General features: G+C 28.4%; 1 protein-coding gene and 1 non-coding gene across 6 annotated transcripts; one reads left to right on the top strand and one right to left on the bottom strand.

Annotated features, from left to right (window-relative positions):
* The first annotated feature begins 599 nt into the window (after positions 1–599).
* On the top strand, positions 600–706 carry LOC113868296. Its single transcript, XR_003505317.1, has one exon. It is a non-coding gene; the product is annotated as a small nucleolar RNA R71 (small nucleolar RNA).
* Positions 707–17,162: 16,456 nt separating this feature from the next.
* On the bottom strand, positions 17,163–21,703 carry LOC113867179 (tubby-like F-box protein 8). 5 transcript variants are annotated; one of them, XM_027502287.1, is made up of 6 exons: positions 21,336–21,550; positions 21,092–21,135; positions 20,101–20,564; positions 19,905–19,992; positions 18,829–18,961; positions 17,297–18,327 (listed from the first exon to the last, which is right to left on the bottom strand). In XM_027502287.1, exons 3-6 carry the CDS (start codon positions 20,446–20,448, stop codon positions 17,619–17,621), a joined length of 1,278 nt encoding a protein of 425 aa, XP_027358088.1. In that variant the 5' UTR covers positions 20,449–20,564; positions 21,092–21,135; positions 21,336–21,550; the 3' UTR covers positions 17,297–17,618. The 5 variants fall into 5 exon arrangements, with proteins under 5 accessions (XP_027358090.1, XP_027358088.1, XP_027358085.1 ...); XM_027502284.1 differs by lacking the exons at positions 21,092–21,135; positions 21,336–21,550 and adding an exon at positions 21,575–21,703 and having other exon boundaries at positions 17,302–18,327; XM_027502286.1 differs by lacking the exons at positions 21,092–21,135; positions 21,336–21,550 and adding an exon at positions 21,618–21,703 and having other exon boundaries at positions 17,302–18,327.
* Between the last annotated feature and the right edge of the window lie 1,379 nt (positions 21,704–23,082).

Genomic DNA, 23,082 nt, shown 5'->3' with positions numbered 1-23,082 from the left:
GTTCCTTGAGTTTGAGTGGATGGATTCCTTTGTAAATAAGATTGTTATGTTGTTGTACTTGCATTAAAAAAAGGTAAATTAGAGTTAGAATTCTTGGCAGCAGAATATTGATTATTCTAATTAGAATACTGCTGACTTCTATTATTCAAAAATTGAAATCCAAGAGGATATGAGGATTGTTGTCTCTGAAAATTGTTCATGTAATTCACTTGTTCTTGTGGTTCACTTGTAGATGCCTCATATGCACCATTTGCATGGTGTCCACCACAGAATCACAGCTTAGCTGACTAGTAGGAATACTCCCTGCTTGAAGATTGTTGATTTGTTGAGTTAGGGTAGCTATTTGTTCTGAAAATATTTGATTTTGTAGTTGGTTCTGTGCAAGAAAGGTTTCCAAAACCTTAGCTTTATAGCTAGTGTTTCTTCCTTGATTTCTTGAGTTTGAATTTTGGTACATTGAAGATGTCATCATCTCAATAATCTTCTGGGCTTCTTCTAAAGACTTTGTGTTTAAGGAACCTCCAACAGCAGCATCAACCATTATTCTTGTTGATGTATTCATTCCATTATAAAAGGTTTCCAATTGCATCCAATCTGGAATGCAATGGTGTGGACACCTTCGTAATAATTCCTTATATCTCTCTCATGCTTCATACAATGTCTCTCCTTCCTGCTGTACAAATGATGTAATCTCCCCCCTTAATTTGGCAGCCTTGGATGGAGGAAAGTATTTAGTTAGAAACTTATTCACAAGTTCTGTCCAAGTTGTTATGCTTCCTTGTGGTTGAGCTTGCAACCAGCATTTGGCTTTGTCTCTTAGAGAAAATGGAAATAATCTCAGTCTTATGGCATCTTCACTTACTCCATTCATTCTTATAGTATCACATAGCTGCAAAAAATTTGAAATATGCATATTAGGATCATCATAAATTCCACCAAAAAACTGGTCCTGCTGCACTAAATGTAGTAAGGCTGGTTTTATTTCAAAGTGATTAGCTTGAATAGTTGGCCTCACTATGGAAGAGTTATATCCCTGCATGTTTGGAATTGCATAGTCTCCTAGTATTCTAATCCTATTTTGTTCTGCCATCTCTATTTCTAGATTTGACTGTTCTAGAGGTGTAGGTGTTCCTTTTTAGATAGGAATGTTCTGAACTTCTAGAGAATAGACAACTTCTAATTCACTATCATTTCCTATGAAATTTTTTGCTGTAACCTCTTTTCTTAATCTTCTTAAGGTTATGTCTATGTCAGGATCAAAGACCAGAGTTGATTTATTTTTGTTTTTTCCACACATACACAAATGAAAATGCAACAAAATTAAACTACAACACAATATTCAGAAATGCACAATAAAGATTATGCAGAAAAATATCAGTAAAAGCATATAAAATTCAATTCTAGCAACTGCAGAATTATGCATAATTGCAGAATCATGCAAAAATTATCTACTAGTATTATACACTTATCTATTAAAATAAGAACAGAGTCACTTGAATGTAATACTAACTACAAAGAAAATTTAAGAAAACAAATACCCAATCTAGCAATTTTTCTGTTACTAATGATATTGAAACTCAAATTCCCATGCAACGACGCCAAAAACATGATGATACAATTCTAAACACTAGCAAGTGCACTAGGAATTGCAACAAGTAATGAGTAATTTTTAAGATCAGAGTATCGTCTCCACAGGGAATTAGGAAATTAATTATCAATTCACAAAACAATAACTAGTTGAGCTATAAGAATTTGCAAGAGTTGTAAGATTCAGAAAACGAGAAACAAGAACAATTAAAAGGTAAAGAACTTGCAGTAAAACAGAGTATGAATTTGATGTTGAGATTAGAAATGAAAGATAGTTAGGAATTTATTTCACAAGAATTTCAATATCAATTCAATTATGCCTTTGAACATTCAAGCAATTGGTTAATTGACAATCAGTTTCTCTTATTAATAGTCAAAGTTTAATCTCTTAAATCATTGACCCTAACAAGCAACTAAACTACCCTAATCCCTTAGGTGAAGTTCAATTTCAAATTTCATCAAGACTTAGAACCGTAGGATTGCAGAATTAGGTTCCCTTATCCCTAAGAAATCCCTAATTCTAGTTGTTAATTCAGATCAGAGAAGCAAACTCAACTTTCATTGGCAAATGTTTCTCTTTGATTAATCATACGAATTCTTATTCAAAGATTGTAATAACAGTAGAATTAACAACTCAATTAATCCAAGAACTCAAATTTTAGAAGCAAAATTCGAATCAATACATCAATTCAAGATCCATAAACTCCTAACTACGAAGAATTAAGCAAACATTGTAACTGAGAAAGAGAAAGAAGGAGAAGAAGAGAAGAAACTCAGAGAAGTCATCTCCACGAGCTCCAATCCAATGCCTCTTCTTGGAGCTTCGAAATTCAACCTCAATCCTCTCTCTCACTCTCTCTCAACGAGAATATAATAGAAAAAACGGAAAATGAACAAAAGACCCTGAGTTCTGAGCTTAAACAGGTATTTCTAGAAATCCCAATTCTGTGCGTTATCACTCTTACTGATAAGAGCAGCCACGCAGAGGCTCATGTGGTTTCTGGAAACTAGAACTATCACTTTCGCTGCTAAGAGTTGCAACGCAGGAGGTCGAGTGGTTGCGCGTGTTCACTTTTATGAGTAAAAGGGATCACGCGCAACTTGTCAAGTTGAGGTCTCTTTGGAACATCCACTTTCACTGGTAAAAGTGGTAACACAGAGCTTGCTAAATTTTTAGCCTTCTCTAGAACACTCACTTTCGTTGGTAAGAATGGTAACGCAAAGCTCGCTATGTCTGAGATTTCTGAGAGACTCTCTGGAACACTCACTTTCACTGGTAAGAGTGACCACGTAGAGCTTGTTGTATTTTAGTCTTCTCTGGAACACTCACTTTCGCCAGCAAGAGTGTTAATGCACTACATGTTCTTTTGAGAAACTTTCTGGAACACTCACTTTCGCTCGTAAGAGTGACCACGCCCAGACTCCCTTCTTCTTTTAAGCTCTGGAACGATCACTTTCACTAACAATAGTGATCACGCCCAGCTTGCATTCCAGAATTCTTGTGTTTTGAGTCCAGAATTGCTACTCTTCTTCTTCCTTTCCATTTCCATGAACCTTGCTCAAATTATTCCTACTAAACAAGATTAAATTCTTAATTTCTAAGCAAAAATCTCACCAATGCTAAATTAACTACAAATTGAAATAAAACTTTCAACCATTCTATTTTACTGAGTTTTTCTATTTTTCTCATATATTTTCCTTATCAAATGGGTTAGAACTATGCTAAAATATTAGTAAAAATATGGATTCATCAATCTTTCTGTAAAATGTATGAGTTAAATTAATTTCTATGTTTACCTAGGATATTCCATATTCGATTTTCTTTTATTTTTGTTATTATAATGTCTCACTCTTTTATACATCCGATAATTACTACTAAATCAACACGAAATGAATGAGTTGAATAAACAAAATTTTTATTACTATAATGCAACTACTACATTTAGTAATTATGACTTAAGTATAAACTAAATACAGTAAGGTGTTATAAAGAGGGACTACGAAGAAGAAAGAAAGAAAGTTAGAAGGTCTTTTATGCAATTATATAAAATGAGTTTAGGGGTTTATTTGCAAATTTTAATTATAAATAAAAATAATAAATGATGTTGCATGTCACGTAGAGTGTGACTGGGTCTCAAAATGGCCATGTGGCGCTATGAGCTGGCTAACGGAAGCTAGCTCAGCACTTAACAGAGGAGAGATTAACGGCAGGGACCAATTCCAAAATTACCAACTTTAGAAAGACCACTTACTAACAAAAATATTTATAGGGACTAATCACAAAAAGAACTATATTTATAGGAACCAAAAACATAATTAAGCCTAAATATTAAAAGTGATAATCTTGCATATGCATCCTTAATGATTTCTTAACAAAAAGTAGAGGTATTGATTATTGTGTAGTAGTTACAAAGAAAAGAAAATTAAAAAAGTTTGTGACAAAAAATGTACCGCTATACCTACCAAAAAGAGGCAATATTCTTAATAATGAAATTATGAAAAGGTTAACAAAGCCTCTAGAATCCACATAGAAAAAATATATTGAGAAAGGATCAATGTTTTTGCTTTTAGTTCTCATATGCCCACAACCTATGCATGTGATTTAAATAAAAAAGGATGTAGATATTATTAATGAAACATCTCATACAAAAAGTTATTCCCTAAATCAGACCTATTGTGATAAAATAACTACAAATAATACCTTCAAGAAAATAGATACTTATAAATCATCCAGCAAAAAGATGGTGATGAGATGTTTATATATTGAATGAGCCAAGATCAACATGCACCTTTCAATTCCACCAAGTAATATTGTTGATACAAAATTAAGTTTTTTTGCTTTTTCCTATCTTTAATTATAGGTTTTAAGAATTGAAAGATGTAATGCCTTCATTTTCTTTATTCAATAAACAAATTTTATGGCGGATAGAAATAGATTCATTTCTATTCATGGAGTTAATAATAGAATAAAGACAAAATTTTATATATTCTTCTTATGAAAATTTCATAAGATTTCAAAAAGTCAAGCTTCCAAGGATAAAACTTTGAAACTTTAAATAGTTAAATAAAATTCAGCTTTACTTCTAATAAATCATTCAGTTCATTTTGAATATATGTAAATTTCGAATTTCCACCAAGAACATTTTCAAAATATTCTTTACAACCGAAATTTGCTCAAGGATTTAAATTCTAAAATTTAACATTAAAGTTATTTACAAACTTTGGTCAACCTAAATTATAATTTGATAAAACAATACAATTTCTCAAATGACTTAGTCTTTACAGAGCATTCTTCCTTCCAATACCCTTGGATTATGATTCTAGGATGGACCAAACATCTTCTTTTCTTTACTTTCATTACTTGAAAATATTAGTAAGGGTGAGTATTTCCCGCCCCACTAAATCTCTAGTTTAATATAAGCAAAGAACTTACATATATATACTATACTAGGAATATTATTTAACATAGGTTAAAATTAGCATTAACCCTCAAATCATCCAAGTTGCCATCACAAAGGAGCACACAGAGAACAAACAGTCAATCATTTTCTCACTTTAGATCATGCATCTTTTCACTGATCAATACGTCATAATACATGTATTATACCGCGTAAATCGATATGTCACAATACATGTGTCCTAATTGCATCTGTCGATGTATTATAACACATATATCGCAACAACATCCACTGACATGTCACAATGCATATATTATAACCGTACAACTCTTACACTACTTCATACACATCACACTTTTACATTAATTTCACTTTCATATTTAATGCCCCTGGGATCCCTTGAGGACTTTACAATTTAGATAGCCGCAGCAACACGGATACACGTGTGCCGACTCAACCCCTTCTAGCAAAAGTATAGTAAAGAGTCTCGTCAAGAAATAAGTGTGTGACCTGTGAATACTTTCATTTTCAACAAATCATTGTGCACTTGTTCACACTTAGCATTTACCACCCTCATTTCCCCAAAATTTTTCAAATCTTCTCCGAACTCTATACCCTTAGTTGTATCTCTTAGCTATCTAAACTCACCACTACCATTTCTCAATCCTTTCCATACCTCAATACCTGATGACACGTGAGTCTTGACTAAATAACTTGGTGTATTACAATACATTTATTATGAGTACACCCTTTGGGTCGTACCACAATACCTGTATTGCAATCACATCCATTCATCTATTTTGACTCCCATATTATAATCACTTTTATCCAACATTTCATTTAATGCATTCATACGTGCGCTCACCGCACTTAATTACACTCACTGTGGCACCGTGATCACATCATACAAAAAACCCTTTTCTTTATTTAAAAATAGTCAAACACTCATATCAATAACATAGTCTCACTTATTTGGCATACCCAATTATCAAACAACATAGATATATCATGCTTCAAACATCACCACATTCAGCAATTCACGGAACCACCAACCAACTTGTTCATTCACAATAGTCTAACATTTTCCATTACAACCTAGTTCAACCAATACTAACATACCTCAATCATTATTAAATATTCATCCAACAAAGAAAATCATCACACAATCAATACAATGTGTTGGAGGTCAGACACCTCCTGACTCAACCCATTCGTACACTCCATCACTCGTATTTCTCAATAACAACCGTAGAGTCGTTTATCCTAAGGTTTGGTATCATTCCAACTACCCCCAAATGATGTTTGCTTACTGAAAATATAGTGTTCCTTCAAATCAATTTTTATTACAAATTACATTTAAATAATTATCAAAATAGTTACAAATTTCCCATTTTAACTACCCAAGAGAGGTTAGGGTTTAAGACTTACTTCCTCTTACCTTAGAATGAAGACCCACCACGAAATCAATGGTAGAAATACCTCTCACATAGGTTTTTGCCCTAAATACATGAAATAATTCATGAGAAATCAAGAGGGATGAAGAAAGAGTAAAAACTGAAAACTCTAACTCAAAATACTCACTACCAACGTTCCAAACACGATTCCAATCTTTAATCTAGGGCACCAACGGCTTAAGGGGCAATTTAATTGGTGAAAAAGGCAAGGGATTGAGAGAACCGACAAGAGAGAACGAAGAGAAAATAGAAAAATGTGTTTTCTCCAACCCTAAACCCCTTAAATACACAAGGTATTGCGACATTTTCGCTGCAGTGACACCCTCTCTCGCTACATCAAAAATCTCAGAGGAAATTACATTCTGGTTTTTGCAGAATCTCGCTACAGTAAGATTGCACCAAGAATTACACCTCAAACTATTGTTTTGTCGTTGCAGTGAGAAAGTGACAGTCTCATGCCTTCCTTTCAGGGCCCTCTCGCTACAGCGAGAACACCCCAGTACAACACACTTAACATATTTCTCAGCCCAATCAATCCAGTCCAATCATATACAAACACATTTATACACATTCATATTCTTCTCATGCATTCACACCACTATCCAATACATATCATCGTTACATAATCAATCATACAAACACATGGAAAACCCTATATATATATACATATATAGTAATTAAAATATTATTACAAAATCTGAGGCTTTACAAAAGATATTGTGGAACTTTTTATTTTTAAAAACAAAAAAAAGTAATTTTTCATTTTTAAAAAGAACTTTTCTTAAATAGAAACAAAAATACTTTTAATCTTCATTTAAATACTAATGAACTATTATAAAGTATAGCAAGACTAAATTTATGCATTAATGTTAATTTTTGACTTAGTATAACTTGTTAGAACTTGAAATAGTTTAATAATATTTATAATATTAATTGTTTTGAATTTGGACTTCTAAAAGTTTAGAGCTTATTTAATTTTTTTGAAATATTTTGTTTATTTTCACTTTTAATTGCAAAATTATAAATTACTTTTAATTTATTTCCTATTTTCAAATATTTGTATAAAAAATATTGAAAATAAATTTTTTTCCTATTTTTATTGTTACTTGTATAAATTTTAAAAAACAAGAACAAAATAAAAGTAAGTGATAAGTCTGTATTTTGACATACTTTTACAACCTATATACTTATGTGCGACCATTATTCTATTTGATTTTTATACTAATTTCTATGATTATTGTGTAGATTAATATGAGAAAGCCACAATTGAGTTTTTGGTGTATTTTGGGACAAAATTGATTAGAAAATATGGTTCGTTACAGTCAGCTCGCCTAGACCTAAGTAGCTAGCACGAGTATGCTTCGACCATATGCATAGCAATGCATATTGCCTTGCATGACTGTTTTTGCCTGCGAGAAGTCCAACTATGAAGCAGTTTTAGAGTTTTCAAATTCTATTAAAGAGACTTGAGAGGTAGTGGCTCATCATCCAATTTTTATACTTTACACATCTCATTTTTTTATCTTGTTTTTATTTCATCCCTTCCATGCCTTTACACATCTTAAATCTTGGTATTGGCTAGTCGCTATCGACTAATAGAGCTTTAGGAGCACGTCATATCAAGAGCTTTCCTCATCTCCTCTCCATTGAAGACTCATCTAGTTTGCATTTACTTTTCAAGTTTTATGAATTTGTTTTGTATTGTTTTGATTTTCTTTAACATTATGTCTGGATAAATTGATAGCTAGGATTATGGTGAATTTTTTGCATGACTTTATGAGATATTTTTTTATTAATAATAATTTTGTGTTTCTTTTCTTGATTAGTTTTTGTCCTATTGTACTATATTTATATATTTAGAATTGATAACTCTTAAATATATTCTAATTAATTATATTGTAGGCAACCATACTACATATAATTTATGGATCTATAGTATAAAATGAGACAAAAATTAGATGAATCAAACTTAATTTTATCTTGTATGATTTCATTTTCACAGAATATAAAAAACTGTAAAAATGAAATCATACGCCCTAAGTTTTTCTTGATTAGTTTATTGTTAGAGGTTGTATTATTTTTAATTTTATTTTAATCACTTTCATATTCAAATTCTTGATTTATTTAATTTCATATCATTTAAATTCAAACAATTAAATTAAAAATCCTTAGTAATTAGAATAAATTTTTATGGGACGATATTTTAAAAATATATTTTAAAATCTTTTATTACTTTTTGACAAGTACACTTGCTAACGAACAATAAAATGATAATTTTGTAATTAAAAGAAAAAATAAAAATAAAATATAAAAAATAGATAATATTTTTAGAAACCAAAATTTTCTTTATTAGTTGATATTTGGGCTTAACTAAGTCATATATAATTTAGTTAAGTTTTGCCTATATAAAGTGAAAAAATTATTATTTTAAGAGTTTTTTTTTATTACATTGAATATAAACTGAGTTTTTTTTATTCAAAAGAGATAGTTTCATTTTCTCTTTTAAGTTTGTAAAAGTTTGTTATAACGTTAACAATAATTGTAAGTATTTTTTTTAAGTTTTTCTCCTTTTAATTGACTGCTACAAATATTTTTATTAGATTAAAACTTCAACATTTTTTTTTTGTGAGTGGACACTATCTTAATTTTTATATTGTCAATTATTTATTAATTGTTATATTATTATATATTGTTAAATTTTATACTAGTTACTCTAAATATCGTCTTAAAGTATCATCAATCACTTAACACTAAAAAAATCTGTTCATTAACAATATTATCAAAATTAGTCGCTTAAAAAGTATGTTTTGTTCGTTTAGTTTTCTTTCTTTTGAGTTAATTATTTTACTAAGCACTAACACACAGTACCAAGAAACAATACAATATTAAAATTTAAAAAAAAAGTAATTAATAAACGTTATCCACTGTTACACGCGGAGGACGTTAAAGTTTCCACGGCTTTAGTGCAAAGCATGTGTCAAAGCACATTTATATCGTGTACGAGCATTTTAACAGAAACAAAGAGAGGGAGAAAGAAAATGGGTATTCATGCTTTTTAAATTCCACTGCCACTACTTTGTTGTACACCACACAACTCTTCATCTTTTCTGACACCAAACTCTTGGGAGAGAACACCCTTTACCTTCTTCAAAGCTTCATAATCACAAGCATGAGAGAGACCAAACCCTTCTCTTCTCTTCTCATCAAATCAAGTGCAAGAAGAACCCACTTTGAGTTCTAAGACTGATATTGTTTCAAGCAGTGCTCACTTCTCGCAAGTCTGTCAGGGGTTGAACCCATGGATCAACGACACCTTCATCTATCTGCAACGCCATTATGTTTCATATATCATATCATATTATACTTGTAAGTACCTTTTCATTAAGGTATTAAAAATTATAGAATAAATGTATTATTAAAATTTTTTATTTTCTAAAATAGTATCCATAAAGTCCTTAGTTTTAACGTTCAGCATTAAATTGGAGTATGTATTAGCGTTTAGTTAGAGCTTTCAATGTGTCAATTAGTGTCTCTGCTCTATCAAAGGATGGTGGTGCTGTGTGTGCAAAATACTTAATTAACTCGTTAATTATGAGAATAATATGTCCTTTCTAGATTATTCTTGTTAGATGCTTAATGCAAAATACTGCTGTTAAATATTTGCATGTTAAAATAATTACTTTTCAGCTTTAAAATTGTTTGATTAAGATTATGAAAAAAATCAGAAGTTAAAAGTAATCTGATTTTAATTTTTCTAGAGATGTCCATTTGAATGTTTAATATTAATAGACTTTTTTTTTTTGGATTATCAAAAAATCGATTTTGATGATTGTAGACCAATAACATCCTTAATTGATTTGAAGTATGTTAATTATTGATTATCTTGTTGAAAAGCATTTTAACATGGAACCAGTTTTTTCAAGTTGTGTCTAAGATTCCAAGTAGTTCACTTTGTGTTGTATTTAGCCATGTGGTGTGCATGAACCTCTAGCTATTTGTATGGATTTGCATTATGCTGGGAAAATCTCGACAACTTTACGGTGTCGTGGCCGAAAGCTATCCTAAGTTCCCAACCCATAAACATCTACGAAGTAATTATGACCAATTGGTCCCATTTTTTGTACTGTAACTTTCACTCTGTTTTTTTCACGCGCATTGCACCTTCTGATTCACTGTTCTTTTTCGTTTGCGCCATTTGTACAATAAAAAAAATGGTATTTAATATAATATTTTGTTTAATCATTTTTATTTTTAACTTATTTATTATTTTACATATGGAAAAAGTTTCAGATTTAACTTATATCTTATCGTCAGTGAAGTAAAATAATAAATTATAATTACATTAAATATAAATTAAATAAAAAGGTCAAATCAAATTTAAGAATCTTTAAACTTGTACTAATATAAAAAAATCCAGTCCTATTACAAAATGACTGTATCTTAATTTTATGTTCAATCAATTTTGTTTTTATTTTTTCAAGTAAAATTGTAAATAAAATTTTTAAATCTATTAAAGCTTGATTTTTTGCTGATTTTTGAAATAAAATTAAAATTTTAAAACATGTTTAAATTTTTAATAATTATATAAATTTTATTTAATTTTTTTAATGATTTATTAGAAATTAATAACAATAAATTTTTAAAAATAAAAAATAGAATCATATAATTAATTTTTAAGATCAGACAATCAAACCTTCGATTTTCAGAGAGAGATTTAATGTTGGTAATAATTTTATTCAATTCAAATAAATTATCTTTTATGAAAGATACTCAATAGTCTAAAATAGAACTTGAGATTGAGAGCAGAGAAAGTTGGAAGAATTTGGTATAAATTTAATCCCCGAAAAATAAACATAATTTCACTTAAAACTATTAATATATAAAAAAACAAAAAAGTCTTTGAAAAACACTCTCCAACTAGTTTTAATTGGCGCGGCCATATTTCATATTTCCGTGAAAAAAAAAATTTATATAAATTATTCTAAAATACAAATTCTTGCAGTTCAATATCATGATTAGGCATCGAGTTAAGTTTAGTAAGACTTTGTAAGGGTTGGATATGACTTATTTATCAATTACTATTTCAATTTTGTTTATATAAAACAAATATTAATATGTTTTCCTAAGTATAAGAAATAAATAATTATTTTTAAATGCATTAATTGCCGAATACTTTTTATACTTTTATTTGTATTTGTGTGTTAACAAGATACTCACTCATTACCTACGCAAATGGACATATAAAATGTCAATTTAACAATTTAATATGTGAACATTTCTAAAATAAAATATAAATCTATGAATATAAATACCTTTTTATTAATTTTATGAATTAAATATTTGTATAGCATTTAAGTATTATTATGTTTGAATGCAACCCATTTACTTGATATAAATTATTTTTAAGCCCAGTCTAACAATTTTTTTAAAAGTACGGGTTAATCTGAAAGTCTATTGTATAGTCAAGTTTAAAATAAGACTTTTTAGATGAGTAAAAAGCTTACCTTTAAATAGATTAATAATTATATAATTTTAAAATAATATAATTATTATTAGTATTATTATTATTAAGCCTAAAAAAACTATTTAAAAATGCATAAAACTCAATTTTTTGACTAAATTATCTTCTTAAAAAAGTGTTGGAATAACTTATTTAGTACCTAACTATTTAGAGTGAATTTTATAATTAATAAACAAATAAATTCAAATGAGCAATTCAATGATTAAATTTTAGATATTTTTTTATGAATTATTTTAAATATGTTCTTAATGTATAAACATTGTAACAAAAGTATAAACAATAACAGAAAAAGTAGAAAAATTGCATAATAGTATGATTCTATAACTTTTAATCACAATCAACATAGACATCTATTAATCTCTTAAAGTCTAACTAGTGTAGAACTTTGACATACATAGATTTTTGAGTTGTAGTATTTGTGTAAATGTCATCACCTCTCAAACATAAAATGAAACCCTATTTATAAATATTTTTTTAACTATTTTTTTTTTTCATGTGAGTTTCCTAGTAACTTTTTTTTATACATTCTACTGCTATTATTTTATTGCCCATGATCTTCTTTATGTATCTTTATCTTCAACTAGTGGTAATCAATGGTAACTGTTGTAAAAAACTTTTGCCATTTTTTTGATACATTTTTCATCTTCAGTATCTTTTTTGTTGTGTAACCTTATAATTGAAATGCTTTAACTTTTAAAGTAAATTACCTTTTTAATAAATTTTTAAGAAATTACGTTGAAACACCTTTTTTTTTTTTTTTACTATTTTGACACTTCAGTCTTGGGATTATAAATCTTATTAAAAAAAATTCTCAAAATGTTATTTTTTGGAAAAAAAAATTCTTCTATCCATTCTTAAAAGAACATATTGAAAACTAATTTTTTTACTGTTCTTTCACTTTTTTGACAAAAGCCAATTCAGATGTTTTAAAATCACATTAATTTTAGTTAAAAATGTTTTTAATTTATTTAAAATTGTTTTTCAAGAGGAGGATCAAACTTCTTTTTTTTCAAGAAAAAAAGAGAGTTAGTTTATCTACCTAACTCTGTTTTAAGACAATGCTTTATGACTTCTAAAAATTTTCCTTTCTCAAACATTAACCTAACTCCAACTTACGTTAAAATATCTAATTTATTACTATCCTAAACTATGCTTATGCATAACATAGTTTCAAAACAATTGAATTTGCTTTTTTTTCATAGGAACATAAATTATTTTTATTCATTTATTAAAAATGTAAAAAATATGTAAATTATATATGAATTTTCATTAATATATTAAATCTAAGTTATCAATAAAATAATAATATTTATATAACTTTTTCTTTGATTAAAATCAATGAAATGATAAGAAACACTGGTAATTAAGTGCATGGAATTCATGTTTCAATGACTCTTTATTGAGGTACGATTCAATCTCACTAATTAAATATTTTATGTTGAATTACTTTTACAAATTTTTTAACCTATTTTCAAACACAGAATAGAAATCATAGTAAATCACTTTTTCTTAGAGGTAAATTTTACGTGTTTCTAATTTTTAGATAAGAAGATTAATATTATGTTTGTATTCGTGAAAGAAAATATAATGAAATGAAAATTTATATTAAAAAATGTGTTATTAGAAGGAATATAAATAAATTAAGCTATTTATGAGTTGAATTCGACTCATTAAATATTTATTTGTTAAAAAAGAACAAGTTTAAATAGAGTTAAGATTGGTTATTTGAATGAGTTAACCTTAAATTTATAAGTTTAGTATTAATAACTTGTGTATGTAGATAAAATTATATTATTTTATTACTATTTTATTTTATTTTATTTTTTAAATTATTAAATAATAAATTAATAAAAAAATTATTCTATGTTTGTTAGAGAAGAAAAATAAACAAGTGATAAGTAAGCTAATGAATTAAGTTCAAATTTTTAAAATTTCAATCAAACCAAACTCAAACTTTAAGTTTGCCTCACTTAAATGAGTGAAACTTTGTTTTACAAGCTTGTAAATGTTAACAATAGAATAAAATTTAATAAATACTTTGAAAGTTAAAAAATTATAACATAAAATAATATATTCATATAAACTCAAGATCACAATCTTTTATTTATTTTTTTATAAATACGGTAAACAATTTATAATTTAGAAATATTTTTTTTCAGAATTTAATTTTAAAACATATCGTAAGTCATTATATTTGTGTTTTAAAGGACTATAAGTATAATATCAATTTCTAATTTAATATATTAAATTAGGTGTAAATATATAAGGTGGCATCAATAATAAAGCACTCACACTTACACTGATTCTTATAATTTTTTATAAATAAAGGCTTGCATTCAGATTCAAATCTATTTAACAGATGATTGTGCTATCCATCATGGTTATTGTTTTTTTGTTGGCATGCTTTGTTTCTAGATCCAATTATATCAAAGAATTTCAGCACCGGCGTGGAGTTATAGGCTTACTTGGATGAAAGTAACAGGAACTTTCCGCATTCTATGACTGATACACTTCTCTGTTGCCTAGTGATGCTTTTTCGATAGATTTGAGGAGCAAATTGAGTGAAATCTTTAAAAAGGGCGTATCACAACTAAGGATTGTAGAAATATTTTGCATTTTAAATTAATATTTTCTATTTAAATAATATATAAATTTTTAATTTAAAATAAAAAATATTTTTTATTCCTTTTTCTTCTAAAATTTGCCTCTTAAATATACTTTAAATTTATTTGTAAGTTAATTTTTAGGAGAAAAAAAAGAGTAAAGAAAGATTTCCATGTTGATTATTTTTGTTTAAAAGTTTTCAAATGAAAAGAGAATAATATATAAAACTTCTAAACTCATTCAAATCCTATATTTTTAAGTTTCCTTGAATTGGAGGATTTTATATTATCTTCCCAATCTCTCTCCTCTTCTCTTACTCTTGTAACAATCTTTTCTTATCTCTCTGTTAACCTTCTAACAAAGTCTCTAAAAAAATAAAAGATGTGTTTTGGTGATTAATATCTTAAAAATATTAATTAAAGAAGTATTTGAATTATTTTTATTAAAAGTTATAGTAAGATATATTTAAAATTGTGGTAACATTATCTTATTAGATTTTTAATTAAAAATTTATTTTAAATTAAAAATATTAATTCAATATTTAAAGCTGAGTTTATGTAATGAATAATAATAATTTTTAAAAATATTTATTACATTTTTATAATTTTAATATAATGTATATATTTTTAAAATAAAATATTAATTCTGAAGACACAGTTTTCATTTGTCAAAGGTTTCATAAATACTAGAGGATAAAATAGACTCTTCAATGTTTTCAATGTAGTGAGCTCTTTCAACCCTAAGCAATGGGGCACATGGAACGCACTTTTTTTATCCTCTAGGCTTTGGAAGAGTCGTTAATTGAGCACTGACAAAATTGAAAAGATGGGAATATTATCCAAAGGTGAAGTGGTCATGCGAATATGTATAAGCTGTTATGAAATTTTTTTTAAAGTTTTGACTGAAAAATTATAAAGCACTTTCATAAAAATAAATAAATTCTTTTAAATATCCCTAGATATTTAATTGAGACGACCAAGATAATAATAATAATAATAATAATTGAAATGATTCTCATTCTAGAATATAGACAAAACAGAACTGAGAAGTTCCCTTCTCCTTTGGCTGCGATAATACCTATTTGCTCACTGTTAAAAAAATTTATCAGGTGCCTCTTACCGAAGACAGTTTTACAAACGACATAAGTTTTGGTAAAAATTGTCATTAAGTACAGGGAATATTCTTTTGTGTAGTTTATTTATAACTTAACATTGGAAAGAAAAAAGTGTATTAACAACTGATTTCGTTGGTACTTTCCAAACTGTTATTTGGAGACGTCACAGTTAGATAAAATCCAAGATTCTCTTGCTGTAATCCTATGATAAATTTAAATTACTCGCGAAATTTTGCTGGTTAAGTAATGAATTAGGTTAATGTGAAAAATTTACTTCGTAACATATCTCTCTTACATTTTAAAGTTGTTTTAATTTACTAGCAAATTTTCACTTTATTCTCTGGAATACATAGCTTTCATATTAATTCTTTAAATTTAAAATTTTAGTCTTTAAAATTAACACTTGTCAATCATATTAGTCTTTATTATTAAGACACATTAAAATTGAATAATAGAGTTGATTTATCACGTTAAATGACATGTAACAATTTTTTTTACATGAAATAATATTATTTTAAAATTTTTAAAAATAATTTATTTTTTTCTTGATTTTTAATATTTTCAAGCAATAAAGTCTTTTTCATCCTTTGATCCGCCTGCTTTCATAATGTGTTTTTCTTTCTTTCAACCGTTGTTATAATGACATTCACGTGCAAAAGTTCTTATCTTAAATTATTTCAGTTGTATCACTAGATTCAAGTCTCAAATTTATGAATGGATAACTAATTGTGGTCGATTCAATAAAAGGGTCTCATATGTAAGACAACAAATATATTAACTATATGAATTTTTAGAATTATGCAATTCTTTGAAGTTACAAATAAAAAAGTATTTATTTACTATAGTAATGTTAATCTCTTTCTTGTTAAGGTTGATAGTGGAGTTGTCACTATAATCATATTAATCATGTTAGTTTTATCATTCCTATACTTAACAATTTATTGTAATAGTAGTAAGAAGAAGGTAGAAAAAAAAGTAAAAGATACAATGAAAAAAAGTGAAATAAAATATAAGAAAAGACCTTATTTATAAAGTACAATAAAAATATCTTAATTAAATATGTAAACAAAGTAATTCAAGTAACTTAAATTCAAGTTTAATTTTAGATGAAAAAGAAATGCAATCAAACTTAATTTATTTATTTAAATGAATTAAATTTAAATTTAACTCATTAGTTTGTTTATGATTTTTTTTACAAGCTTTAAATAATTTGTCTTTATAATTTAATATTTAATAAGCATCTTTATGTTAATAAATATGTATTTTTAGTATTTAATAAAGTAAAATAATAAAAACATAATATAATATATTTATATGAGAATACCTTAAGATTAAAAATAATTTTTTTATCACAAAAATAGTATATTATTTTTTAAATGAATATATATATATATGATAACAACCAATTTTTTAAAAAATAAATATAACAAATAAAGTTACAGTTATCCAAATATACATATACACGCGTGGACTATTAATTTCAAGTTCACAAACTTAGATTTATATCATTTAAATAATCAAATATAATTTTATGTTTGTGTTTGATCAATAAACTAAATAAATAACTTAAGCATTTAATGCCAAGCTTGAATAGTTCATGAATTGCTTGACTCATACTCTTAACAACAAAAATGATATTCATGAGTTAAAATAATGATGTACTAAGCATACCAAAGTTTTTTTGTTTTTGGTTGAGGAGAGCCTAACATTGGGAGAACCCATAGGGTAACATTGGGTGAAGCAACACATTTGACAAAGTTCATGGCAGACTAACATGAAAGGATAAGAAGAAAAGAAAAGAAAAGAAAAATAACATTGAGCACAGGTTGTTCTGTACTTTACAGTTAACACTATGAGGTGTACAATGCTCCATGAAGCCTCACCATCCATACATAAATGGAGATTGAATCCTATAACTTGTACCATATCTCTCATTGTCACTATTCACATGCCAGTTTTGTGTCAAAGCTAGTCAAGCAAATGGCAAAAGCCTGAAATGCAGATAGGGGATATCTATAGTCCATAGTAAACATATCCTTGCCCACCTTGCCAAACTGAAGAATAATCTTGTCATGATCAGATTGTGTTGGCTGAGATGATGGAGTAGGGGCGCCGGCTGGAGGCTGCGGAGCAGCAATGAGCTGAAAATTCTTGACAGAGGCAACAGTCACCCTTCCCCTGAAGTTGAGGCACCAACATTGAAGCTGCTCATGCCATCTTGGTGCTTTGTTCTTAAGAATTAGAGGTCTTTCCTTTCCCTCATTCTCTTCATTTCCGGCCACAACAATGTCTGAGAATCTAGAGCTGCTAAACTCAGTGAAGTTGTCGATTGATCTTGAGAAGGATATGCTCCGGAAGGAGTCTTCGAGGGAGCGAGGAAGGAGCTCTGGCTGGCCTGGAACAGTGGCCCCAGGTTCAAGGGATGATGTAGGGATTGAGTACATGGTGCAGTTCATCCTGCGTGGGCCCCTAGTTCCAAGGACATTCAACTCATACATGATCTGTGCAATATTGTAGCTGCCACTAGGGAGCTTTGGAGAAACCTTTTTTGAATAAAACCTACGGCTTCGGCCTGGAGAAGACAGCTGAGAATTGTTATAGGGAGGCTGTGTATCATAAATTATAAACTTGGTGCCAAGAAAATTTGACCTGAAATGAGGGGAAATCGACGGTATAACTTAATGACGCCAGAAAAATACAGGAAAAGAGTGAATTCTTGTACATTAATGTGGGATGACGGTAGCATTAAAAACTATGAACACATACACTTTAGGACACATCATACCAACTTCTAAGCTTTGGGATCTTAGAGGAGACACAAAAATGTCATAATTGGATAAATTAAAATCAATACCAAAATATACCTAGCAGTCATTTCATAGTCATGTAATATGGGGGGAAAAAGGACACGCAAAGGCATCAATGGACTGTCAAGCTAGATGATTGAAAGATCTATGGAAAGTATTGCAACTAAATTTAACCATCTTCAAGAACAAGGTACATATTATATTCCACAAGAATAAAATTTTTAGAAAAGTATGTTATATCATGTAGTTCTCTTCAACATCATAACAACAGAAATTAATCAAGAATCATTGTTGTTCACAGAAAATGAATGCAGCATTACAGTAGAACCCCAAAAAATGATACCTTAGTTTTCCAATGTAAGTGCTATTGGATCTTGATATGTTATCTGCATCCATTGATATAATGTACTCTGTGCACGTTGTTCTTCTTGTTCGCTTCGCAGAAAGAAGAAACTTTCCATTTTCAACAAGCAGTGCTGCAGGAACAACTATGAATTCAAAACGTGTCCCAAGAGACAATGACAGGTTCATAAAATTTATCAATAAATCTTTATAGGCTATAGAAGTACAGTAACAGCAATGAATTTTGTCAGTTCAAAACATGGAACTGCTTGGGGTTCAAGTAGTCAGCATAGCAAACAATTAATGCAATACACTAGAAATTAGAAAACAGCTATTTTATTTCTTATTAAAGTAGGATTTAAAGGACCATGAACTAATTTGTTGCATGATTCCTGATTTCTAAATCAAGCAGTATGCACCTAGTCAGCATGCAAACACAATGGTCTTAATGTAAATGAAAAGGATGATAAAACAGCTTTAAACAGGAAGTAAGGAGTGACATTAACTCTCAATCCCATAGCTTGCTTGGTAACGAGAATTTATATTTGCTGACTTTAACAAATGAAGACAATAAAACATAAGTATCCCATAGCAAAAGAACTTGGTGATTGTAAAGTTTAAACAAGAGTAGGCAGCTAAATTGCACAAACAACAACTTAGTCTTGATGAAATAAAATAAACAATCACCATTATGATATGGATATTTTTTGCAAGATATAGTTTGTGGTGGCACAAAATCATAATCTTGGTAGATTGACAATCACAGACATTTATTATTAACCAAATAATCCAATGATCCTGTACTTTGGAATGATGTCACCAAAGTTTGTATGATGTGCCAACCTCACATATAAAACATGATTTCATTGGTTCACACATATTCAATGACAATAAAGTTTTCCAGCATAAGATGATACATTATTGACTCTCCATTTTTTCAAAATGACATGAAGGTCATATGCTATTATGTAAAATTACAAACTAATAAATTGCATAATATAAAAACTTCAAACTAGTCACAAAATTGACAACAAACTCATATATATAAGGGTGTCAGAAGTAAAAGAATAAGCTTACCAGGGCTAAGACAAAGGAATAGGTGGTAAGTCAGATTAGATTTGTCTCTCTTGATGAAACACTGGATTGCTCCATCCCTTGAACCGGGCTATAAAATGGGTCAATCAAAAAGCAAATATGATTATATCTCTCATGCATCAACCAGATCTTTTAAAATATATCTTGGCCACAGGATAGAAGATAATGAAAGTCTCACCTGCTTCAGTGAGACAGGAAAAGTAATCTTCCCACTGAACTCAGGACTTGTAACAATTTCTTTGCACATTTCTCTCCAGGACTTGCACACAGCAGCACATGCAATCACATGTTTACGAGCAGGCCACGTACTCTCACTTTCTTCCAATCTTTTAATAACATCACGAAGAAGCTCAGGTGGAAGGCTAGCCCATCGACTGTTCTGTATAACTGGTGGGTGTTTGTGCAACTCGTGGACCGAACTGTTTGACTTGCCCTTATGATGACCAGGAAGCCTTACCTCAAAACCCCGCCTTGATAAGCTTCCAAATCCGTCCCTTACCTCACGAACAATACTGCGGAAGGACATTTGCTACACACTAACAGCCGAAGAGTTTAATATGTGATCAACACCACTTAACAAATAAGTGTTCCACTAATCCACTCTAGTTAGAAGATGGTCCCAACTATTAGAAGCATGATAAGCTGCAAATCAACAAAATTTTAATTTAAACCATGGTTCAATGCTTAGTTATCAAGAAATTAAAGTAAACATGGATAAAGAAAAGCAGAGGAGGAAAAGAAAGAGAGAGAGATTCTCATAAAAGAAATTGTCACATGAACCTAAAGGCTAAAGTGGCTTAAAATCTTCAGATTTTGTCAGAAACATACTTTAGAGAGTTTTAAACATTATCATCAACAGTTGAACCCCCTAAATCTATCTTCTTGAAAGAGCAACCAAAGTCAAATAGTCAAATTGGAATCTCACAAAAAATTTATGCTTATATCAATCAACCAACCTTTCCCCCACAAAGATTGAAAAACATTTTTAAAAAAAGTCAAAAGAGCAAACTAAAGCATCGGTAGTAATTAAATAATAATAATTAATAAGCCATTTCATATTAAAACAAATAAAGAAACTGTCATGCATCTCTAATAATGTCTCTCACAACCATTGAAGCAAACACAGACAAGCAGAAAACAAGACATTAAAGGCGACAGTCGACATGAACCTCAAATACCGAATTTCGGAGAGAAATTAGGCTCCTTGCCCACCCTAAACACAGCAAAGAGAAAAATAAAAGAAAAAGAATTATAAGAACAAGCCGAAAAAGAGAACACAACTCCTAAAGCCAGAAAACAATTTTTTATTTTCATTTTATTTTATATATTCATATACCCAAAACTGATAAGTCATCACAAATCAATAATCGCAATCCACAGAGAAAAAGAAAAAAAAACAAAAAAAGAACTCACCAAATGAAAGTTCCACATAAAAACAAATTACAAAGATAGAAACTTTCAGAAGCAGCAACAAGAGCCCAAAACTGCAGACTTTAGAAACTATTAATTAGACTCAGAAGAATAACGGGTCTTAAAGTTTCCAACACCCCAATCACAGTTGAAAAATAGATGGAAAAGGCAAAAACCAGAGCAAACAAGAAAGAGCACAATTAAAAAGGAGGAACTTCAGTTGCAAAAGAGTAGAGATTTACCTCAAGAAAAGGAAGGAAGATCAGAAAAGAAGAAGAAACTCACCATCATGTTCTTAGAAGCAACGTTTCTTTCTTTCTCTCTGTGTTTTCTCTTTCCTTTTCCGTGTCTGTGACATAACCTCTGACTGTGAAACACGCCCACTCAATGCATTTATTAAATACCACCAAGAAAGAAACTACTGCTACCATTATAATAATAACATAACCAGGAAAACTGCTCAATTAATTGCTAATCACTCAAGGGAAGATTTAAAAATCGAAATTCTTATTATAAACAAATATTAACTCATAGCTTAAAAGTACTAAGTAAAGAAAATAAATAAAAATTTATTAATGTATAATTTTATTATAATTTTAATAATAAAATTCTTTATTAATTTTTAATTAATATTCTATAAACATCAATTAACACCACTTTTTTAATTTTATATTTGAATTAAATGAATAAAATAAAGTTAACAAGTGCTTTATATATATATATATATATATATATGTATATATTAAATTTAATTAATTTCAATTGTTAAATTTTAAATTTAAATATTAAAAATTAATATATTTTGATAAAAAAATATTTATTATATAAAAAGAAATAAATATTTATTAAAAATTTACTATTAATTACTTCAATTCTGTTTAGGAATCGACGTTACTTTTTTATCCTTTAACTTAATCATGATAGAATTTAAATTTAAATATATAACTACATTAAATATTTAAAAATAAAATTTTATTTGTTCATAATAACTATTCTAACATATATTAACTTAGATTTTAGAAATAATTAGTAATAGTAAAATTTCATTAAAATATTTATTATAATTTTAATATATATAAATATATATATATATATATATATATATATTATTTTTTGGTATTTAAAATTAATTGTAAATTTTGAAATATAATTTTATCTGAAAATTAGCGGATAAAAAAATTAAAAAAGAATATAGAAGCAGATGTCACTGTGAAATTACAATTTCACCCTTGACAGTTGACTTGTAAGTTGTAATGAATGGAATATAGGTGAAAGTGGAGGTGGGATACAGCGAAGGAGTGATGCAAGAACCAAAATACGAATTTCTGCATAGGAATAAAAGCAATGCACCCTTATGCAATATTTTTTAATATTAAATATTATTTTAAAATCATAAAATGTATTTAATAATATTATCTGATAAGAAAAAGGACTAATATAATATGTTGCCAAAGAATTTTAAATTATTTTAAGAAAAACATGACAAAAGTTAATACACTTCTTTGGTGGATCGTTGCACGTGGAGGAACTTACCTCCTAATTATATTGAGAGCCCAAAATTATTTATTAATAAGTTCTGTTAATATTATTTTTTAAGATTAAATTCAAATATTTAAATACAATAATTTTTATTAAAAATATGTTTATTATATTACAATTATAAAAATGTAATAAATATTGTTAATAAAATCTTATTGTTATTAATTATTTAAACTCAAATTTATAAGTTAAAATTAATATTTATTTAAAG

The sequence above is a fragment of the Abrus precatorius genome, unplaced genomic scaffold (genome assembly GCF_003935025.1).
Source record: "Abrus precatorius isolate BTA unplaced genomic scaffold, Abrus_2018 Scaffold5, whole genome shotgun sequence".
Classification (NCBI taxonomy): Eukaryota; Viridiplantae; Streptophyta; class Magnoliopsida; order Fabales; family Fabaceae; genus Abrus; species Abrus precatorius.
The sequence above is the reverse complement of the archived record's forward strand: the minus strand, read 5'-3'. Positions and strand labels throughout refer to the sequence as shown.